This window comes from Lynx rufus, unplaced genomic scaffold, assembly GCF_022079265.1.
Source record: "Lynx rufus isolate CCGP_SWC_20201006 ecotype Redwood Valley unplaced genomic scaffold, mLynRuf1.p SCAF_1, whole genome shotgun sequence".
NCBI lineage: Eukaryota > Metazoa > Chordata > Mammalia > Carnivora > Felidae > Lynx > Lynx rufus.
The window spans coordinates 71,942,901-71,959,278 of record NW_025814823.1 but is presented as its reverse complement, the minus strand read 5'-3'; the positions used below and the strand labels follow the sequence as shown (position 1 = coordinate 71,959,278).

At 40.3% G+C, this 16,378-nt stretch overlaps 1 protein-coding gene across 1 annotated transcript in view; it reads left to right on the top strand.

The window, feature by feature from the left end:
* The window catches only part of TMTC4 (transmembrane O-mannosyltransferase targeting cadherins 4), a 66,529-nt gene extending 50,696 nt beyond the window's left edge, over positions 1-15,833 (top strand). Inside the window, exons 15-18 of the mRNA XM_047081589.1 lie at positions 6,106-6,220; positions 7,686-7,798; positions 11,712-11,781; positions 13,420-15,833. Coding sequence (XP_046937545.1) covers positions 6,106-6,220; positions 7,686-7,798; positions 11,712-11,781; positions 13,420-13,568 — 447 coding nt within the window. The 3' untranslated portion in view covers positions 13,569-15,833. The remainder of the gene's footprint in view (positions 1-6,105; positions 6,221-7,685; positions 7,799-11,711; positions 11,782-13,419) is intronic.
* The last annotated feature ends 545 nt before the right edge of the window (positions 15,834-16,378 follow it).

Here is a 16,378-nt window from a genome sequence, read left to right as displayed (position 1 = left end):
TCTTCTTTTAGTTACTGACTAAAGAGCTGATGGCTCTTGATTTTCTTTTCTTATACTTTATTTATTTATTCAAATAAATATTACAACAGTAGCTAATACAAGAAGTTCAGTAATCTTAAAATCTGAAAACATGTATTGACAAACGATGGTGAAATAGATCAGTCATCACTTCTGAAAACCCTCCATGAAGATACACAGCTTCATCCTTAAAGCTCTGGATTTTCCTAATAAGGAAAAGAACTGCACACGTAATGATGTGATTTGATGGAGGTAGAACTAACTTCACTGTGGTGATCATTTCATGATATACACCTGTATCAAATCATCATCTTGTGCACCTTAAATTTACATAGGTTAAATGCCAATTACATCTCTATAAGGCTGGGAGGAAAAAGACTTACCTACAAAGAGCAAAATTCTTTAAACAAGAAAGATTATATTCTCCCTTCAGTTAAGCTTTTAATTGGGTTTCAAGAAACTACATATGTTCGTCATATATTCAGTTTGATTAAATGACACATTGAAGGGAAAATTTTTTGCTCATTTTAGCCAAACTGGAATACATGTATAGTGATGTGACTTTTTTTTTTTTTTTGAGAGAGGGAGAGGTGCGGGGGGGGGGGAGGGGGGTACAGAGGATCCAAAGCAGGTTCCACACTGACAGCAGAGAGCCCAACACAGGGCTTGAACTCATGAACTGTGAGATTATGACCTGAGCCAAAGTTGGTTGCCCTGTATACTGGGGCACCTGTGTGACTCAGTCAGTTGAGCATCCAACTCTTGATTTCGGCTCAGGTCACGATCTCACAGTCATGGGATCAAGCCCCACATCGGGCTCTGCACTGACAGTGTGGAGCCTGCTTAGGATTCTCTCTCTTTCTGCCCCTCCACCGCCCCCCCCCCCCCACTCTCTCAAAATAAATAAATTTAAAAAAAAATTTTTTTAAATAAAAGAAGTTTTTATATATAATTTTCCAGATTTTATCCAACCTTGTGCACAGATAGGATTACATCAAAGTTGTTTTAAAGAGATGCCTATTTATCCTCACTTTAAGGGTCCTGAAGACTTGCTTTTATGGAGTCCTTGTGTTATCAAAACAAGTCAGTCCCAAAACTGGTTGAACATCCAAGTCTTTCCACCCATCCTGGATTTAGGGAATCAGAGGCTCCATAAAAGATCTGTATTTACAAAACAAACCAAGAAAATTCCCCAGACATTTCAATACCCTGTTGTTGGCCCTGCATTTGGGAAGCAGATCTATCTGAGCTTTGAGCAGACAGACTGATCAGCTCAGAGCAGAAGAGACTATTTGGGGAGAACAACCTAGAAAACATGAGTTGCTTTAAGATTATTGAAAATCCAGTCTTCAGTTATTACCTTGATGGGAATATGTTTGGTCTAATCTGCTTTGTGTCTGGACTGAGTAGTCATGATTGTGCACATTGCAGAGGCTGAATTTTATGAACAGGGGAAACAAGGTGGCAGGAATGTGTGGCTAATGATGGTGACGTTCCACCTCTCCCACTGTGCACACGTCACTTCAAATTATGCATAGGTCACTTTAAATGGGCAGATACCGCTGGTGTTCTAAATTTTAAAGTGAAGTGGCTCCTGTGTTTATTTTTCAAAGAATAGAAGATGTGTTTCAGCTATGATGTATTCTAGGAAGCTTCCATTTCTATATACCCACTCTAGTGTGGAAAAGAGGAATTGTTTCTCCCTGGGCGTGGAGGAAAGTGACAGTAATGTGACTAAATCCGTGCAACAGCAAGATGTTTAAACAAGGAAAATTGATAGCAGGCAATTCCTGTTGTCCCGCATAACTTTCTCCAGAGCCACTTGACCTTGGCCACATTTCTGTTTCCTTCTACATTTTAAAATTCTGATCTAGTTACATACATTGATGTTGAAGCAGCTTTCTCTGTGAAGCCTGAAGATTCAAGGAGAGCTATTATTCTAATGAGAAGCTGTCAAAGAGGGATAAAAAAGTTTCCTGTATCCTCTTAGGTTCTTTCTTTGGGGCCCTGCAAACCAGACTGACTACAGATTAACAAGAGAAAAGAAACAGAGTATATTAACACATGCATCATGCATACACATAGGAAAAATTCAGTGATGAGTAACTCAAAGAGACAGTTAGAACTTGGGCTTATATAGCATCTTAACAAATACATTTGTAATTAAAATACATTTGTAGAGAAGTGACAAAAGAAAGGAAGATGTTTTAGACTTCCAAGGGTGGCAAACTATCAGAGGGTAAATGCATATAGAAACTAATGAAGGTTTGTGTGGGTCCTCCTTCGTGGCCATAGGGGGTTTATGGCAGTCCTTACGTCACTGTTTCTGCTTTGAGTCAGATAAGGGAAGCTCCTGGAAGGCTTCTTTCTGCATCTGTTGAATCTCAATTGTCGTTAGTGCAATAATCCTTATGTCAAAGTGGTATATTTGGGGAAGCACATTTTGATACCCTACATTGTTCTCTCTGAGGAGGATGGTGGGAAGACAGTAAAACTTCACCTATAATGATATAAGTAGAGACCAAAAAATTCAGGCACATACAAAGCAGGATGGATCCTTGCAAAGTTAATGAAGTGAGAATGGGGGATGGGAGCAAATTGGGTATTTTCTGAGTACTTGCACTGGGCAGTTATTACAGGGATTACTGTTTTTATTTACTGTGACTATTACACTAATACCTGCATGACATTGTGTTTGATATCCATATGAATTTTTCTTTCATTTTTTTTCTTCAGCGTTGAAGGTAGCTTTTTAGATTATTGTTTGCAAACTGAGTGTATCTGCCTATAGTCTTCTAGGTTATACTTTCAGGCTCTAAAACTTAGCAGTCTTTTTCTTTCTCCTAGTAACTGCCTGTCACTGCAATTCCTTGGGGTTTGGAAAATAGAGAATTTATGCTAAATGAACCATTTGTTGTTTTTTTTTTAATTTTTTTTTAACGTTTATTTATTTTTGAGACAGAGAGAGACAGATCATGAACGGGGGAGGGTCAGAGAGAGGGAGACACAGAATCCGAAACAGGCTTCAGGCTCTGAGCTGTCAGCACAGAGCCCGACGTGGGGCTCGAACTCACGGACCGCGAGATCATGACCTGAGCCGAAGTTGGCCACCCAACCGACTGAGCCACCCAGGCACCCCTAAATGAACCCTTTGTAAGAGTTATGTCCAAAGAAAGGAAAATAGAATATAAGATTTGGGATTTTATCCATGTACACCAGTCCTTGGGATTCATTCCCACTTTCACATAGAAGATCATCTGTTGTATTAAGTGTGTTGAGACCTTGTGCCACTCTCTATGTGTATTGTTTACTAATTATGCTACCATAAAATGATCCTATGTTCCCTTCTGCCAACTGCTCTTGCTTATTTAAAGATTTTTCTCTCCATTGTTGTTTAATTATCCAGCTTTTGCCTGCTTGACAGCTTAAAAGCATTAAGAGCTTAATCTTTAACAGCTCAACCAACACATTTATATATTGGTGAATAAGACGAACTTAATAACAAAATTTCTTTTTAAAAATCCTCTTTAGTCACTCTTTAGTAATGACAGAAATGTGTTTTGATTTCTGCACCCATATAAGAAGGGAATATAATGTAGTTTTCTTGTGAAATAGAAAATTAGGAAACGCTGGATTATTTAGGATACATTACTATTAGAGAATTGCAGTAATAGTGACTGGAGGCATTACTAGAGACAGTTCATTCTGCAAGAACTGATTGTATCAGTCAGGAGCCATTTAGGAAAACAGAAGCTATGCGATTTTATTTTATTTTATTTTATTTTATTTTATTTTATTTTATTTTATTTTATTTTACTTTATTTTATTTTATTTCATTTTATTTATTTTATTTATTTATTTTATTTTTATTTTTTAGTAATCTCTACACCCAACATGGGCTCGAACTTACAACCCCAAGATCAGGAGTCACATGCTCTTCCTAAGCCAGCCAGGCACCCCTATGCTAAGTATTTTAAATAGAGAAGATTCAGTGCAGAGAATGGGTTAGACAACTGTTGGAAGGCTAGAAGATAGAACTGGTTAGATGACATGAACTGTGAGAGTGTAAGGAAACCCTGTAGCATTGGGGTAACAAACAAGAGGAAGTGGTGCCACCAGAATAGAAGGGCTCAGAGAGGGGGCTACCATCTCAGGAGCTACCATAATCTCAAGAACTAAGATCATGAAGAAGGACCACTGCTTCCAGCCTGGCACCATGGAGGTGGGGGGTGGGGGGTAGGGAGTGGGAGGAATTGCCCCATCAGATGCACCGCCAAGGAACAGGAGCAGCAATGGGAGAGTGGGGGAAAGGGCCCCTCTTCAAGCCATCTGATGTCACCTGTGACTCCTGTTGGCAGAAGCCTAACAAGGGGCCAAGTGGCAAAGGACTCTGGGAAATGCATATTGCAGAGTATAGAAGGATGGGCATAGAGCTAAGAGGTAAATAATGTGCTCATTGCCTGTCTACTTTCTGGATGGTAGTTCTGGCTAAGTCACCATTTTCCTCGGCTTCCCTTAAAGTGTTGTTCACTTTGTATTGATAATCTAAGAAGGGTAAACATTGAGACAAAATAAAAGTAAATTTTGCCTGATTCAGTTTGTTGTTATTCTTCAGTAAATAGTAATAATAATAAGAAGAAATAATAACCTATGTGAAGAATTTTGGTGTTGTGTTAATGAAGTTATGTTGGTTTGCCTGTGTGTTAGAAAGAATGTCATCACAGATTTTGCCCAATTAACTCAAATGAATGTCACTTGCTAGAGAGAATTGACCAAGAAATCAGTGGAAACTCAGATTCAGGCAATTAAATGTTGATATAATTAGCACCCTAAGTTATTTTACTTTTTGAACTTTTCACATCATTTCCTTGTTTAAGGGTGAAATATTGTGACCTGAGTTTCTGAGCCTCCTGAGAAATCTGACAACATCTTTAGCAAATGGATATTTATAAGGTTTCCATAATTAAAACTTTCTTTTTCTTGCATCATATGTCACCTGTTTACCATGTGGGTCATGAGAAAATAAAAACGTTTCTGTCCTCTAATGAAAAGACAGACTTGCCAGTAAGGAAGGAAATTGCCTTGACCTTGGATAAATTGTTACCGTGTGTAGTTTTTGTAGAGTGAAAGGAAGTTCATTCAAATAAGACACAGGCATTTGAACGGAGTTAAGGCAAGAGGTTCACCTGCTAAAAAATCCATCATTTTCTGCCTCGGAATGCCTTTATTAACTATGCAGATTGAGACCCAGGCTTTCTGTGCTGTTGTCAGTGTTAAACAACAGGCCCTATCAAAAGAAAGCAACAGATCATTCTCTCCTTCCAAAAGGAGGCAAACAGGCTTCAAATTGCCAAGATGGGGGTGCCTGGCTGGCTCCATCAGTTAAGAGCGTGTGACTCTTGATGTCTGGGTTGTTAGTTCGAGCCCCACGTTGGATATAGAGATTACATAAAAATAACATCTTAAAAAAATTGCCAAGGTGTTTCACATTGCCACTTAAGATTTTTCCAAGGAGTTTACTGAATATGTCTAACACACTCATCGTTTTCTGTGTAGCTTAGATGTAGGCAGAAACCACCTACTAGAACATTCTTCACATGGCGAATTCGTCATATGTAGCTGTTAATCACATTAAATATTTATTTACCCCTTTAAATAATACCTTATCAACGATAGACTATGTGAAGTCTTTCTGTAAAAAGAATAATGATTCGGTTTTTAATTTTTGTCTCTCTAGTAGTCTCAAATATGATTTGACACCTGGGATCACTAAATTATGAATTATAGTTAAGAGGTTGTAGGCTTGGGAACTAGACTACCTGGTTCTCATTCCAACTCTGCCATTTCTAGATGTGTAACTTTGGGCAAATTACTTAATTTTTCTGTACCTCTGTTGTTTCATCTGTAAAATGGGGATAGTTATGTACTTCAGTGAGGTATTTTGAGATTCAGCGAGTTAATACGAAAAATTAGAAGTTCTGTAATTATAAGTTAGGCTTGGTAGGGTTTGGTTTTGGGTTTGGTTATGTCCTAGAGGAAGCAAGAACATTGGAATACTGATTTTTGGGGGCCATGATTTGTTTCCAGTACGCAGATCTGAATCGTCATGTCGATGCGTTGAATGCGTGGAGAAACGCCACTGTGCTGAAACCAGAGCACAGTTTGGCCTGGAACAACATGATCATACTCCTTGACAATACAGGTACGGAGAGGTGAATTAAATACATTGGAGGAAATGGAGCCATGATGCGGTGCCATTGAATACTTAGGAAACAGATTAGCGTGCTTTTTCTTTGTCTAGTGTGTATTAGTTTTAAAAAAATAATATGGGGTAATACAAAAATGTCTGTTCTTCTAGAAGACAGAGTTTCCTTTGACCTATTGAAACAGGTATGTGTGGGAAAATGACACTTTACTTTGAATTAGTGCTGAGCCAGGGGTGAAGATGGGTGCTAAGATCTCGTTTCGTCTGAAGTGTGTTATCTAGCATTGCCCGTCCCCATGCTAGAGGCACCAAAAGAGCAAAAATGGCTTCTGGGTTTACGACCTGTGAAGACCATGCTCTAAAGTTCATGGACTGTTGTCAAAGGAGATGCCCTCAAACCTACAGAGTCATGGGTTCTTCTTTTAGATAGGATGCTAACAGACTTGATGATGTGGTTCCTCAGCCCAGATCTTAGCTCGGTCAACCAGGAGTTACCCTGCTCCCCTAGTTTTGAAAATCCAAGCAGCCCATAAGAAATGATAGTTTTAATTTGGCAGAATTTCAAGCTAGTGAGCCATCTAAGCAGTGCTTCTAATGAAAATACAAAATGTATACTTCGATATGATAAATACTCAGTTATTAAAGTGTTACTGTGGATACTCTTATGGTGCAGACTTGTTTTCTCCGATGTGGGTATAACTGGTATCTGGGAAAAAATTAAAACTAGGTTTTATATGCTTTTAAAGAATTTAATCAAAAGCTGTTTGTATATTATGTTAGAATTGCACTAGACTGCAGTATCTTTGCAATTTATGGGGTTGTGTGTGTGTGTGTGTGTGTGTGGTGAGTATGTATACATGTGTGTTGTGCTATGTGTATGTGTGTTATCTGTGTGCATGTGTGCTATGTGTATATGTGTGTGATGTGTGTGTTGTATGTTTGTATATGTGTGTGCTGTGTGTGTGTTATCTATAGACGTGTGTTATGTGTTGTGTGTGTATATGTATATGTGTATGTTGTGCTGTGTATATGTAATGTTTGTGTATTGTGTGTATGTATATGTGTGTTGTGCTGTGTGTATGTGTGTTATCTGTGCATATGTGTATTACGTGTTGTGTGTGTGTTGTGCTGTATGTGTGTTATGTGTTGTGTGTATGTGTATGTTGTGTGTATGTATATGTGTGTGCTGTGCTGTATGTATGTGTCATCTGTGTATATGTGTGTTATGTGTCATGTGTGTATGTGTCTGTTGTGTGTATGTGTGTGTGTGTGTGCTGTGTGTATGTATGTGTTATCTGTGTGTATGTGTGTTCTGTGTTGTGTGTATGTGTGTGGTGTTTGTGTGTTGTGTGTATATTGCATGTGTATATGTGTGTTATGCATTCTTCATTGATTTTCTTAAGTCATACCAGTACAATGTTAACATGTTTTTTTTTTTAATTTTTCTATGTTTTCCTTGCAGGTAATTTAGCCCAAGCTGAAGCAGTTGGAAGAGAGGCGCTGGAATTAATACCTAATGATCACTCTCTGATGTTCTCGTTGGCAAATGTGCTGGGGAAGTCCCAGAAATACAAGGTGTGTAAACTGCAGGCCGTGATTTCTTGCAATTAATGCCAGCATCTGACAGAAGCCATAAATGTTACTTCTGCCCAGTTAAATTCAGAATTAGGCAAAAACAGTGGGGGCAGTGTACCAGTGTGGCTTGGTCAAAAAGATGGATTTGCCCAAAAGATGGATTTGCACAGACTTTGTGTCCTTTCTCATCAGAATTCATCACCATTGCTCAAATGTGGGGTGGGGAGGAGAAGCCCAGAGAGGAGGCAGTGATGCCCAGCCCCAACCCTGGCACGAAGTTGTTTGATTTTGTCCCTCGTAGGCAGGTGGGAGCTCTGATTTGTTGGTGCGGTCTTCTGCACAAAAAAATTCCAGCCCGTGGGGAATGCAGGACTGGTTCTTGCCCATTTAGAGTTTTTCCTCATCTAGAGTTAAGCTGTAGGTCATCTGCAAGGCCCTGGAATTGTCTGACCAGTGGAACCAAAAGATACTAGATCTAGGCTCCCAGGACTGGCCAGGAGCGACAACTGCGAATCAGAAGGCGCACGGCACCCTGTGGCCTGAAGGGGACTCTGTGTTCCTAACATCAGTGATCTCAGACTTCAAGCGTGCGGCTCAGAACCAGTGAGGGAGTGTATTAGATACAAATGCGCAGATTCCTCCCCACAGGATGCTGTCTCAGTCGACAGGGTGGAGTCAGGGACTGTGCACTTGCAGCTAGCATCCTAGGTTTCTAACACAGATGCTACAGAAAACACACTTTCAGATGCAGTGCCTTCATCCTCTGTGGCAGCAATTTTTTCTTTCAGAATCAGGAGCTGTATCGAATGTTGATCACACCGGGCCTAAAGGAAGTGATTCATTCATGTGTGTTCCATGTTACCTAACTTCTCCTCTGCTCATCACATACCATTATTGGCAGTTTTCCAAAACAACAGTAAGATAGTTCATGCATGTCTCATTTTTAAATATCAGAGAGTTTGATGGCCCCGGTTAATATTTTGATGTTTCTAGATTTTGCTCCAGAGATGACTTTTTGAGGGGGTTAATTTTTATTTTTTATGGACTTACCTGTAAAGAACCAGGGAAAGAAGGCAAGTTTTGTGGTTTTCCCTTCTACCGACCTCTCCAGGCATCCCCGTCAGCCTGGGACAGGTTGGGAGTGTCCAGTGACCAGCTACAGCCAGTCATTTTCAAGATGCAGCCTATGTAACCATTGTGTTGATTTTTCTATCACCCCACAGCCTATAAACTAGAACTCTATTAAGGTGATAGAACCCACGGTTCATTTGGCTTCCAGTTCATATCATTTTTTTTTCTCAGATAAAGTAGAAAATACTCCATAGAGCAGAATGGAGAAATGAGTTTCCTATTTCTCTACACATTTTGCATCCTAATTGTGTAGGCCAGGGTGCTGAACCTAAGATGAGGAAACAGAAGATGAAATCCAAAATAAGAACCTTGCAACAGTTCTGCCAAAAGGAGGGACATGATGTTACTCCCTGAGCTGTGGTGTCAGCCACCGGGTGCTTGCTTCATATATTGTTTTAAGGTCAGGATTTGGAATTTAGATTTTCCTCTCACGATGCTGCAGAAGTGACCCCCATTGCTGTTGGTCAGCTACTTCTAGCCCGTCCTTGAAGGGCACTGGGTGGGGACTCTCTGCAGAGGTGGCAAGGTAGTGGGGACTTAGGGATGGAGAGTCAGGACAGGTGTCTGCTGTCTATATAACTCACTTCGCCTAAGCCTTTGCTGTTCTGTATTATCATTAACTTGACAAATCTCATTAGTGAGCCTGGAGACTTCACGAGGGCAGAGCCCCAAGTCCCATTTTTACAACTCCTCTGCTATCCAGCGTGCTAATGGGCATTTATTAAGTGCCTGGTTACAGCTGTGAAATGGCTGAATGCTTCCCACATTTGGCCTTGAAACATTCAGGCTTCCAGATTCCCTCTTAAGACATTGATGTGCACAGTGATCTGTATCTGTGCACAATGCCTTGTGCCCCTGTGATTATGGGGCAGATTGTCATCTGAGCAGCCCTGTTACCTAACAGCAGCCCCTGAAGCATCCTTTCATGGCCACCCCACTGTCACATAACCGAGATGGAAGCATAGAACCTCTCTTTCCTCCCGATGCCCCTTCTGTCAGTGTGCCATTTTTAAACTCGGGAACTTTGACTTAGTTTTTCCTCCCCCATTACCTCACTCAGCCTCCTCACACCCCCACTCAAGGTTCAGGCTCTGCCTTGCCAAGAGCGGCAGCCCCCCAAGACGGTACAAGCCCTGCTCCTCTCTCTGCACTTGCCATCCTGAACACCACCGTGTCCTCCAAACCTGACTCTGACTCCACGTCCTCCTGAATGGTGTCCACACTCATGGGCATTTCAAAAATTCCTTAAACGAATCCAGAGTCCCCCGAGAACTCCTAACTTGCTTTTTCTCTCTCCATCAGTTGTCTCTAATTAACTCTGCTTCCTTTGCAAGTAGAGAAGCATTTTAAAGTAGATTTAGATTCCCTGGACTTCCTATTTCTCAGATTTTAGATTAAATGGTAATATTTGAAAGTCATCAGAAAGCATAGGTACTTAGAAACCACTCCAAATGTATACAATCCATTTGGTTTCTTTTTTACCAGCATACCTAATATGTCAGGAAAACCTTACACTTCCTTGAACGAGTTTCAGCGACCACAGCTTGGAACGTAGACATTGACTCTGAGCTCCGGAAGTGCTGTTTGCTGACATCTTGTAACAATGTCTTCATTCAGTCCTTTTTGGACAACATCTCCAAAATATAAAATTTTCTCTGCCAGCTCTCTCTAAAAAGGTTGTGGCTTCAGAGCTGTTTGCCCAAATGCCCGACCTGTTTCTCAGGAGTACCATGGGCCATCACAGGGCAAGGAAATTGGTCCTTCTACACTTTATAAAATGCACGATCCTAGATATTTTCCAGGAAGCCCGCCTGGAAAATTCACAGAAGGTGCAGCTAGAAGGAGCAAACCTGTCCCCCATCCACCAACTTTAGTTGTTTAAGCTTACTGTTTGATACTCACTAAAGCATGTGTGGCCCTTCAGTAGCACAAATGTAGACGGGTGTGAGTAGCTACCCCCGGCAGATGTCAGCAAAGAACAGTTCGGCATCTTTATCTCCCAGCATTATGGTAGAACGGGACCATCCAGGCAGCCATGGTCACATGATGATCAGGTAAAAAAACACTTGGCCGTGCCTTTTCGCAGCCCGATTGGAAATGAGCACTATTTGGAGGAAATGCAAGTCTATACAAGAACCAGTTCACACACACCAGGGGCATTTGGTCATGGTCACATACAATCCTGCGACTGCTTACGTGACAGGTAGTTGTTTCTCCCTGCTTCTCCCTGCTTATTTTTTCCAGCTGAATGAGCCCCTTCTGGATTGCTGAGGGGTTGTGAGTCTTGGGGGGATTAAATCGGCCCCAGCTTCTACCTTGAGAATCCTAGAAATGAATTCATTGATGCTGAATGAAAATGACGCTTTTGTGGGTGTCCTCAACAGCCTAGCCCTTTCCTGGTCATTTGACTCTGGCTCATCCTCCACTGCACCCTGAATCGAGCTACTTGCCTCAAGGTGCAAACTTTCAGCCACTTTTGGGAGGCAGGTGGCAAAGCTCATTAGCATATTCGTGCTCTCTCTGCAGCCACCATTGCTCTCCGTTGCCCATCTTCCCCTCACTATTGTTCTGTCCCCTTTGCCCTGTCACACACTTCCCTGATTGCCCTTCAGAACCTCTTAACGGGGTATGGCCCCGCTGGCCTTCCCAAATGTTTCTGGGAGAAGGATGCAGTGTCACAAAACAACGTTTGAACAGTTTTAAATGTTTGAAAACTGTACACAGCAAAACTGTGTGTTGCTTTTGCATCGTGCAATACCTTATTTTTTATATCATTCTTCAGGAATCTGAAGCTTTATTCCTCAAAGCAATTAAAGCTCATCCAAATGCTGCAAGTTACCATGGCAATTTGGGTAAGGAAAATTTTCAATTTGAATCATATCAAAAGTCCGTGTAAGTTTAAAGAAATGGGTGCATTCTGTAATATCAATGTAGAGAAAGTAGTTTTTAACAAATCTAGCCTGCATTGGTCTTTATAATCTGGTTCTAAGATGTGGGTTTTTTTTTTAAGTTTATTTATTTATTTTGAGAGAGAGAGAGAGAGAGAGAGTGCAAGCAAAGAGGGAGGGACAGGATCCCAAGCATTCTTCATGCTGTCAGCCCCATGTGGGGCTCAATCCCACAAACCATGAGATCATGATCTGAGTCGAGATCAAGAGTCAGATGCTTAACCGACTGAGCCACCCAGGTGCCCCTCTAAGATGTGTTTTTTTTTTAAAGAAATTATTACATTAAAAAGGTAGCAAAATAGTAGTCCTATGTATAAGTTGTAACTGTATGACCAGACCAACACCCAAAATTCCCCACTCAGTTTATCCCCTTCTTATGATAAACTTCGAGTTTCTTTCTTTGTGTGAAAGATCCTAGAATGTTAAACACAGAATTACTTTGGAAGTTTCTGGTCTAACTTACATCCTTTCCTTTATTCCATAGAGGACCTTCCATTATAGCCTGGTCTCCACTGTGTTCTTATGTTCTCTTAGGTCTATGCTAAAAGTACATTTACAGGGGCGCCTAGGTGGCTCAGTCCTTTAAGCGTCTGACTTTGGCTCAGGTCATGATCTCACAGTTCATGGGTTCGAGCCACACATCAGGCTCTGTGCTGACAGCTCAGAGCCTGGAGCCTGCTTCAGATTCTGTGTCTCCCTCTCTCTCTGCCCCTTCCCCACTCACATTCTGTCTCTCTCTCTCTCAAAATGAAGAGAGATTTTTTTTTAAAGGTTATAAAAAAACAAAATAAAATTAAGGTGCATTTACAATTATTTATTCTCTAGAATTCCTTTTTCCATTTTTATATCTCAATAATTACCATTTTTAGAGTGTCATGTCAATGCTTAGAATGCTCAGCATGTGACTATGTTTTCACCAAATCAGTTCCCTACAGACTCTGTAGCTACTCATCATGAAAGTCACAAAGCAGCAATAGTTCCTCTTCCGCCCATGTAAAAAATTAGTTTCACTTACAAAATCATGATAATAATCAGACACTTACCATTCTAATAGATTTTAACTATCATTTTATGGTCAGATCTTGATGTGAGTGCCCTTATTCCTAGCTAGCAACAAACAAGCTAGTATTTTGACAAAAGATGTAGGGGAATCATTATTCAGATGCTGGACTTGGCGCATGGTCGGGGCCCTGAGACATACCAGAGCCCAGCCATATCCAGCCTGACTTCCTGGAACTTTCATGGCAACTTTGAGAACCTTGATGTAATCTTAGTTTCCTTCTTTATGTAATAATGTTGCTGTAAGAAGATGGGTCATATCTAGTGATCTGCAGAACCCCAGGAGTAACGGGAGGTGGTTAAACAGACAATCACCAGGGAGTGTGGTTATTAAATAAAGTTTGCAGCACAAACAATATTATTTGAAACAATGATTTTTGAAAACTGCGCGCGCGTGTGTGTGTGTGTATCGGCACAAGTGGTTGGGAATACTGTAAGGTATTCAGAAGCATTTCCAATGAAATCCCTCTCTTGCTATTTCAGCTGTGCTTTATCATCGTTGGGGACATCTAGACTTGGCCAAAAAACACTATGAAATCTCTCTGCAGCTTGACCCCACTGCATCAGGAACTAAGGAGAATTATGGTCTATTAAGAAGAAAGCTAGAACAAAAGCAAAAGAAAGACGTCTGATCCTTTTTCCTTCATTTTTTGTTTGTGTGCATGAGGCGTATCATTAATATGATATGGTTGTGTTTAACCATTTAAAAGTCCTACATGTTGTTTATTTGACTGGTTTTTTTTCTATGAAAACACGCAAAAAGACACGCAAAAAGATTACAGCACCAGCAGTATACTCTTCTTGAATGCTCGATGTGGTTTTTGCATTGAAATTGTATTTTTTCAGACGACTCAAATGTAAATCCTAAAATTCCAAAAATGAAATCTTTTTTAATTAAAAAGAAAAAAAGAGAAAAAAAATTAGGTGGAGCAGAATGTAAAATTAAAGCTACATATGGGGTGTGAGCCACGTTGTACAGAGACTAACACTATTAAATGTCAGTTGTGAATAAGAAATCATAAATGGACTCCCACAGTTTATATAAATACCGAATGTCTGTATATTAGAATTTTTATTTAATGACAAGAAAAAGTAAATTAAGATTTTTGTTTCTTTATCTTTTTTTAACAATAGACTATGAATTTCCCTTGTAAGGAAATATATTTATTTGTATTTTTATGTTTTAAACAGGGCAAATAATTGAATGAAGAATGGAAATTTTAACATCTAGTATATTTATATACTTTCCCGTCATTGGAAGACTCACTCCTGCAATCATTTTTGGATTCTCCGATTTGTGCAGCTTCATGACAAAGGAAATTATGTAGTATTCACATTCTATATAAGCTGTTGGTATTAATAGTAAATTCAAGCCATGCTTTAGGCAAAAGCAGGCAGTCAGCCTGATGTTTTTGTTTTTGTTATATACAGTATTAAGAGGGTTACATATCTCTGTAAGTTGCTTTTTTTAAGTTTTTAGCTATAAGGCAGTGTTCTGTTCGGCTTAATGGAACCACAGTCATTACTATATTCAGGAAATGCAAGAGGTAGATTTTGTCTTAAAAAGAGCCACATTTGGGGAATTTGTGGTATTTTTAAGAATTGAATTTTTTTCTATTTTATTTGATTTTTGCTTTATTCTTCTGTATATGGTGTTGACCTAATGCTTTATGCAACCTCTATAATATCTTATGCAGTAAAATTATTACACAGGCTGGTATAAAAATGTATTGCCTTCTTAATAGGTGATTTTCAAGTTCATGAACTTTGTGTCTTCCTTTCCCTTAAAATGAAATCCAAGTGACCAATTCATCCTTTTTCATATGTGGCTTCTCTTTGGTGTTAGAGACCATTTAATACAATTGTCCTCTATCCAAGTTTAGAGAATGGGATGAACGGATCCACAATGAGATGAATTTAATTCTCTATACTCACATTTTGGGGAGCAGATCTGCAATGAATTGTAATTTAGAAATTGTGACTTATGATGGTTGAGGTACATCAGGAAAGAAAGTACTGGTGTGTGACATACATCAGAAAAGGAAGTGCTGTGTTTCAAACATTTTTTAAATGGTCCCAAAATAACAGTAACAATTTATAGATCTCTTAGGGGCGGGAGCTGTCTTATTCTTATTTATGTTCCTACAGTGCTTAGCTCAACAGATAATAGATGCACTATATGCTTGTCGATCTTTGTTTTGAAAGCAAATTTCTTTCTTTATAACAGTACTTGCCTTTTGAGAGTAAAGAAAAATATTTCTTGTAAAAGCTCCTTCAGGAGTTTTTTTCCTACCAATACTAAAACTTTAGTGTCAAACCAAGACATGCACATCCGGGACCCCTGCCTACAGAAGGAATCCCCTTAGCTTCCACTGCCCCATCTCTCAGGATTTCCATTATGGCTGTCTTCTCTGCAGAGAAAACAGTCATTAATTTGATTGATACTTCAGGCAGTCTTCTGTCTCCACAGATCTTGGAAGTGCACCATGCTGACGCTGGCCCTTTTCTCTCCACCTTGAGGTGGCCACCCTCTGCTTCTTGGGTTTCCTTCCCAACAAGCGGGAAGTGGGAGTCTGTCTCTCATTTCCCCTCTTATTTTATTTTAATGTTTTCAGTGCTAATCACAGTAGGAAGTGGAGTGAGGGGGTGGGGGGTGGTTGTCAAAACAGACATGGGAGGAGTGTCCAGGTTGAGAAATCTGAGAGCCTGACCATCATCCTATAGCTCCCTAATGGTGAGATCACACACACACACACACACACACAAAAAGGCAGTTTGTGGTTGTCCTCTGTTTGCTACATTTCTTCCCTGTTTATATTCAGCCTTCCAGTAGTCCTTAAAAGTTTCATCCTTAGGGGCACTTGAGTAGCTCAGTCAGTTAAGCATCCAACTTTGGCTCAGGGTATGATCTCAAGGTTCGTGAGTTCAAGCTTTCCATTGTGCTCACTGCTGTCAACATGGAGCTCACTTCGCATCCTCTGTCTCCCTCTCTCTCTGCCCCTGCCCCACTATTTCTCTCTCTTTCTTTCAAAAGTAAACATTTAAAAAGTTTTGTGGTACAGGGCGCCTGGGTGGCTCAGTCGGTTGAGCGTCTGACTTTGGCTCGAGTCATGATCTCAAAGTTCATGGGTTCGAGCCCCGCATCGGGCTCTGTGCTGACAGCTTAGAGCCTGGAGCATGCTTCGAATTCTGTGTCTCCCTCTGTCTCTGCTCCTCCCCTGCTCATGCTCTGTCTCTCTCTCTCTCTCCTTCAAAAATAAATAAAAACATTTTTAAAAATTGTAAAAAATGTTTTGGGGTACCTAGGTGGCTCAGTCAGTTAAGAGCCCAACTCTTGGTTTCGGTATAGATCATGATCTCACGGTTGGTGAGTTTGAGCCCCATGTCAGGCTCTGTGCTGATGGTGTGGAACCTTCTTGGGATTCTCTCAAAATAAATAAAC